At 38.8% G+C, this 6,751-nt stretch overlaps 1 protein-coding gene across 5 annotated transcripts; it reads left to right on the forward strand.

Annotated features, from left to right (window-relative positions):
* Positions 1 to 1,178: 1,178 nt before the first annotated feature.
* LOC104598637 (type IV inositol polyphosphate 5-phosphatase 7-like) lies at positions 1,179 to 6,376 on the forward strand. Of its 5 annotated transcripts, none has more exons than XM_010260801.3 (14): positions 1,179 to 1,883; positions 2,001 to 2,088; positions 2,526 to 2,594; positions 2,762 to 2,849; positions 2,943 to 3,047; positions 3,144 to 3,768; positions 3,885 to 4,078; positions 4,256 to 4,364; positions 4,450 to 4,598; positions 4,764 to 5,023; positions 5,130 to 5,241; positions 5,331 to 5,390; positions 5,732 to 5,809; positions 5,921 to 6,376. In XM_010260801.3, exons 1-10 carry the CDS (start codon positions 1,854 to 1,856, stop codon positions 4,987 to 4,989), a joined length of 1,683 nt encoding a protein of 560 aa, XP_010259103.1. In that variant the 5' UTR covers positions 1,179 to 1,853; the 3' UTR covers positions 4,990 to 5,023; positions 5,130 to 5,241; positions 5,331 to 5,390; positions 5,732 to 5,809; positions 5,921 to 6,376. The 5 variants fall into 5 exon arrangements, with proteins under 5 accessions (XP_010259103.1, XP_010259104.1, XP_088745384.1 ...); XM_010260802.3 differs by having other exon boundaries at positions 1,713 to 1,883; positions 5,134 to 5,241; XM_088889258.1 differs by having other exon boundaries at positions 1,713 to 1,883; positions 5,926 to 6,062.
* The last annotated feature ends 375 nt before the right edge of the window (positions 6,377 to 6,751 follow it).

A 6,751-nucleotide genomic window follows, 5' to 3' on the forward strand; every position in this document is an offset into this window, starting at 1 on the left:
TAAATTAATACAGTACTTGATTGCAAGAGACCCTGAGAATTATGAGAAGTTAGACTAAGCCAAAAGAAACCAAACACACTCTCCCACATGAGGCATGTGTTTGAAGGTTGGTCAAAGAAGATTTTCGAACTCTGGAGACTTGGAGAGAGAGAGAGAGGACATATTAGTTTTACACAGTCCCCCAAGATGGGGACTGGGCTGAAGTTAGTAGGGTAAGGTGAGGTAGATTTAAGAGCCCTGAATAGCCCAACAAGATCCTTTACCAATGCATTTTAGGTTCCCTTCCCATGGATACAAAATTGGTAACTACCAAGTACTGGACCAATAAAAACATCACCCCAAGCCTTAAAATTTGGGATAGCTGCCTTGGTTACCCTAGACATAAGTCTAGATTGAGTCAAAAGGATCTCAAAATTGTCTAACAATCTCCCACTTCCATGCAATCCAATTCTCAATATAGGGAGAAACAAACTAACACATTGGTTCCACAAAATAGCAACAAAAGAAGTTTTTTGAGGAGATACACTAGAACAAAAGTTAAACCCAAGAACCCCATCAGACAAACAAAATAATAGTGACCAAGAAACCCCAGAAACCTTGAAAATCCTCAAAGCCTCGAACCCAGAAAATATTTAAAAAGAGCATATAATAGAACAAATTGGAAGTCCACAGCTTCCCATACAAAATATTCCCTCCAAACATTCCCCAATAATAAAACCACACATGCCCCTAAGACATCAAGAAATGAAGTAGGCCCTTGTATGCCTACATTCTACAGTATAAATTGGGAGACTGGTTTTGGGTTTTCAAAAAATTGAAAAAGAAGAAAGGCAAAGAAATAGGAACAAAACTCTTCATACATTCCGCTTTATCTTTTTTATTTTAAATTGCCTTTTTCTCATGGAAGACCAAATGGGAGGAAGGGTACAGCTCGAGTATTAGATGACCCTTAACTTTGCTGACCGGGAGCAGGGGTAGTTCGGCGAGGGAGGGGAAGGACGGGCAGCTGCCCGTGCCCGGGCATTTTTTTTCTTTTGTGTTAAGGGGAGTGACCGATATATCCATCGCAATCGCACTCTGTTGTTGTGTTGCGTTGGCCTTGGATTTGGGTTAAAAGGCCTCGAGAGCGAGCTCCTCTGCACTTCTCTTCAAATTCGATACTTAGCTGTACCAAGAACGAGGTTTTGAGGAGAGGAGACCCTTCTCTCTCTTTATGTCCGCTACATTGTCTTGTTAAACGTTCAAATCCCATCTCACTTCCACGAATTAGTGTGTTGTCTCTCTGTTCTCTCAGTTTTGAATTCGTGAGTTTCTTTTTCTTTTCTTCATGTTTTCTATAGACAAACCCAGAACCAGAAGAGGAAGAGAGTGAAAACCCCATCTGTTTTGGCTTCTTGAATTGAGTCTCTTGTATCCTATTCAGTGTAGAACATCCAGGCACGCAAACATGAAGAATCTGATATTCTTTTCTTCAGTTCCGTTTCTTTCTGGGTGATGAACCGGGAGAGCCGTGAATAGGAGAATGCTCATTCGTTGTTTTCGTCTTACTATTAAGTAATGAGCTTGTCTGCATCAATTTGAGAAGGCAAAGACCAAGAGATACAGAAAACTGAACTTCTTCTTTCTGATCCCCTTCTCTTTCTAGTGAAAATACGTAGAAATTGGGGAAGAATCCCTATCTGGGGTTCTTTCCTTTGAATTGCTGAGGTACCCGTTCTAGTTTGATTTCATTCATCACTCCATTCTAAACCAAACCGAGAAACCGAGGAACAGGAAAGCGGAAATAGAAAATAGCATTCATCAGTCCATTGTAACTTGTAAGCAGGATAGCTGTATGAAGAGGTGGTGAAACAATGAAAGATGGGAACCCGAAGAAAAGCAAGGTTTTGCGAAACGTTGTTTTTTTTTTCTTCTGTTTAGTTTCCTGCATTTTGGTATTTTATCTTTTGAAATTGCTGACTTTCTTTGTGCTTCGTGTTTCTGTTTTTATGTGACTGAAGCTCTCATGGTCGAAGACTCTGGTCAGGAAGTGGTTCAACATCAAGAGCAAAGCTGAGGATTTTCATGCAGACGATGTAGTTTATGAAGGTGTGACATTTTTCTTCCCAAGCCGGATTCTGTTCACCTTCTGGATCTTTTCTGAGATTTGAGTTCTGTTATTTGTTTGCACATGATGGTTTCCTCTTATAGAAATTAGGGTTTAGGGGATATGAATCTTGCCTTCGACATTAGAGGGAAAAATGGGTTTAACTCTGCAACAAAGTTTTCGACTTTATTCCTCCCTGTAATTTCTGCTGGGCTCTGAATAACTCTGTCCACATTCTTCTTCTCCATCATTGTTTATCTTCTGCAACTGTCTTTTGGATTTAATGGGTTCTGCAAATTCTTTTCACGGCTTAAGATCCCATCTTCTAGTTGAAGTTCGAATTTTTTTCTTTTTTGTTTTTAGCGTTTTAAGATGTGAGGTTAATGCATAAACAGTAATCGACAGCAGCTTTAACAACTTTATGTTTCTTCTTTTTCAGGTGGCGATGGAGAACCAAGGAACAGTTTTTCAGAGCGGGAGGCATGCACAGTCAAGAAAAGTAAAACAGGTTTAGTATCAGACTACCTTTAGCCTTGGACCACACCTCTCCCAACCTCACCAAAAACTGAAAAAAGAAAAAAAAATCAAATAGGATAATTGTGAATGGAGATGTTGCAGAGACTCGTGATTTCTAGCGTGCTTATTTTCTTATGTTTTCCCCGTTCGGGTGCACAGAGAGGTTGAATAAAAGGAACTCTGATCGAATCCGGAGAGGGAAGATTGATCTCGATGTCTCTCAAGTTACAGATTTGCAGAACTACAAGTACGCTCTCCTCTTGCAGACTTTCTTTTCTTATTTGATCTATTTTTGCGGGAATTAGTTTTAACTTTTTCTGTTCTCTTAATGGGAGAATAGGATCTTTGTAGCAACATGGAATGTGGGTGGAAAATCGCCTCCGAGTTATTTAAATCTCGAAGATTGGCTCCACACATCACCTCCTGCGGATATTTATGTCCTCGGGTATGTTTGCTTCTTCACGTATTTTCCTTTCTCTTCTCTTTCTCTGCAACTGCTCCAAGATTAACATATGCTTTATTTGATACATTTCTCTTTCAGGTTTCAAGAAATTGTTCCTCTGAACGCCGGGAATGTTCTGGGTGCAGAAGACAATGGTCCTGCCAGAAAGTGGCTGGCTCTCATACGGAAGACCTTGAATAACCTTCCTGGCACCAGCGGGAGTGGTGGCTATCACACACCTTCCCCGCTTCTTGATCCCCTTGTAGAGTTGGATGCAGATTTTGAGGGTTCAGCGAGGCAGAAAACCTCAACTTTCTTTCATCGCCGATCATTTCAGTCTTTGAGTCGTAGCATGAGAATGGATAATGACATGTCAATACCACAGCCCCGACTCGATAGAAGATTCAGTGTCTGTGATCGGGTAATTTTTGGTCATAGGCCTAGTGATTTTGATTCCAACTCCAGGTGGGGTTCTTCTGATGATGAGAATGGGCCTGGGGATTCACCAAGTACCACGTACTTCTCACCAATGTCCTATGGTGGATCCACAGCAATGGAAGACAGAGAAAGATCATCAGGGCACTCCAGGTACTGCTTGGTTGCAAGTAAGCAAATGGTTGGGATATTTCTTACAGTGTGGGTGAGGAGTGATCTCAGGGATGATGTGCGGAACTTGAAAGTGTCTTGTGTTGGCAGAGGATTGATGGGTTATCTTGGGAACAAGGTACATTGTTCACTACTTGTTTTTCAATCCCCTATTTACTGGAATTTTCCCATACCTTGAAATCCAATCACGAAGAATTAAGCAAAGGAGGCAATCTTATGCTTAAGTTTTTCCAGGGATCAATATCGATTAGCATGTCTGTTCACCAAACAAGCTTCTGCTTCATCTGTAGTCATTTAACATCGGGGCAGAAAGAAGGTGATGAATTAAGAAGGAACTCAGATGTTATGGAGATACTCAGGAAGACAAGGTTTCCACGGGTTCATGGGCTGGGGAATGAGAAGTCCCCTGAAACAATCCTTGAGCATGAGTAAGATCTTTGTTTATTGATCTGTTAATTCATCATTAGTTTAAGTCTCTTACAAGTTTGTTTGCTGTATTTATTCTTTGGTTGCATTCTTTTGTTTTTTGTTTAATGAGTTGGTTTGAATTGAGGGCAATTGCTATGTTCTTTATCAAGTTCTAATCAGCATTCTTCCTTGTGTAGTCGGATTATATGGCTGGGTGATTTGAATTACCGGATTGCTCTATCTTATCGTTCTGCAAAGGCACTTGTTGAGATGCACAACTGGAGGGCATTGTTAGAAAATGATCAGGCATGTCCTGTCCTTTGTATTGGAAGCATTCCTTTACAAATTACAGAAATTTGTCAATCTGAACCTTAAACAACTTTCTTAGCAGCTTCGGATAGAACAGAGACGGGGTCGTGTCTTTGAGGGATGGAATGAAGGAAAGATATATTTTCCACCTACATACAAATATTCGAACAATTCAGACAGATATGCTGGTGATGAAACATACCCTAAAGAGAAGCGACGGACCCCTGCATGGTAAGCACATTTTTTGAAGCAAAAATTATGAATAATGAACAAACATACACACTCCAAAGGAGGAAGAATTAAAATTGCGTATTCTGTGAAACATAAACATGTCTTTGAACATGCTAACAAGTAATAACACATTGAACTGATTTAACATTCAATTTCTATGTGAAGGTGCGACCGTATCTTGTGGTATGGAAGAGGTCTCCATCAACTTTCTTATGTTCGTGGAGAGTCTAGGTTCTCAGATCATAGGCCTGTTCATAGCATTTTCGTGGCAGAGGTTGAGTCAATAAACCATAGCCGAATTAAGAAAAACATGAGTTGTTCTAGTTCCAGAATTGAAGTAGAAGAATTGTTGCCGCACTCACATGGATACACTGAACTTAATTTCTTTTGAAGGATTAGCGGAACCAATCTATATTCACATTCAAGTACATTCTCTCTCTCTCTCTCTCTCTCTGATTTATATTGCCCATTTTGTATTCTGTATTTTATTATTGTTCAAATCTAAAAGCTTTTCTATTTATTGATCTTTAGGAAGGCATGGAGTTGCCAACCGAGAAAATGTACAGTTCTGGGGTGAGAGACTTACTAACAGATTCAGAATACCATCATAGTATTCAAGTTGGTAGTTGTTTTATCCCCGAAGGTAAACTACCAAAACATGGAAAAGGTTTATATATATATATCATTGAATTTATCTAGAATTTCTTATAATTGGGGTTATTGTCATGCCAGGCTTTCTTGCAATATTGAATCTCACTGACAAATTGATTCTGGAGATGAATTGTCTCTAAGGTGATCATCTAATCTACTTTTACCTAAACGACCACTGGTATATATAGTGAAAATTTATAAGGAGATAGCTTGCTAGTGATCTTACCAAGGCACCACTGAGTTAAAACAAGGTGGATCCCTGGTATTTGAATATGAGAACCTTTTGTTTCTCTCGTGGCAAATAAGAAAACTGTGGGCCATTGGAATCTATCCAACAACCATATCTCAAATAGAATTTGTACTTGGCAATTGACACATTTATCTGAAAGCAGTGCCGTAAATTGTATCTTCCTATGATAGTTCTGTTCAGGGAAGATACTGTTTATTCCTATTCTCATCTTATTTTGGTCCCTGCTTTGCAGAACAGGCTGTTTTGAAGGAATTCTCTGCCTCAATGGGGGTGAGTGTGACTTTTCCATCCCCCCACAAACCCAAAAAAGGTGTGGTCGTTTTCTCTTTCCTTAGTTTTACTCAATTGTACATGTCAAGTTGTTCTCTTTGATCTGGACTATTTTGTCTAATTCTTGCTACTATTTATTTGATTTTGACAGACCAGTTTTGTAATCTGTGGATATCGAGTTGGTGTGTTCGTGATTCACAATCTTTATTCATAACCTTATCCTAGTTAGCATGTAATTCCAGTCACAATCAGAGCAATTGCATATCTTTTGTATCCTCCAAGGTTGAAACAATCAATTGGGGTCCCACGTTATGTTAAAGTAAAATGGTCATCTCACTGGCTAGGAGCTTAGTTTGCTTGGTTAAGCACAAGGATGATGCTTGGTATTGCGGGAAGATCTTGGGCATTGTGATTGCAGGAGGAAGAACTTTGGTGGAATGTTTTATATATACATCTTTCTTTCATTTTTTTTTTAAACTATTCTTTTTGTAACAAATGTCTGAGACTGAAATAAAGATGCTAGGTGATCAAAATAATCATGTAGAGCTGTTTTTGTTTGTTAAAATTATTAACAGGGGTGACATTTGATGGATCCTTTCATTAATCATTTACTGAAGTGATACCAAGAAAGAAATAGAAATTTGAAGTGATCATTTAACTGAAGCTCTCAAGCTCTGTTGCTGCTTATGATTTTTTGTTTTGCCACTGAAAAAAAATGTTTTTGTTAATGTATCTCAGGAGCTGTTTTTTTTTTTTTTCCCCTTGTTTTGCATAAAAGAGAAGATTTAGTAAAGAAGAAAAGCATAGAACAGCTTACAGTTTAATTGGTACTTTGAGGGGAATAAAAGGAAGTCATAGTTTGACAGTTCTTTGTTTCTTATATTTTCTTTTCTAAAGAAGAAGGGAAAACAATTTTCTAATTCAAAATTTTAAATAACAAAAGAAGGAAAAGGTACCAAAGTTGGTGAGGTTCACTCCCATG

Source organism: Nelumbo nucifera, chromosome 6, assembly GCF_055504915.1.
Source record: "Nelumbo nucifera cultivar China Antique chromosome 6, China Antique-T2T, whole genome shotgun sequence".
NCBI classification, from domain to species: Eukaryota; Viridiplantae; Streptophyta; class Magnoliopsida; order Proteales; family Nelumbonaceae; genus Nelumbo; species Nelumbo nucifera.

Coding starts and splice junctions, on each gene's coding strand:
- LOC104598637 (XM_010260801.3), top strand. CDS start 1,854: ATGAAAGATGGGAACCCGAAGAAAAGCAAG. Junction 3,048..3,143: donor GCGGATATTTATGTCCTCGG/GTATGTTTGCTT, acceptor TTTCTCTTTCAG/GTTTCAAGAAATTGTTCCTC. Junction 3,769..3,884: donor TGGGTTATCTTGGGAACAAG/GTACATTGTTCA, acceptor AAGTTTTTCCAG/GGATCAATATCGATTAGCAT.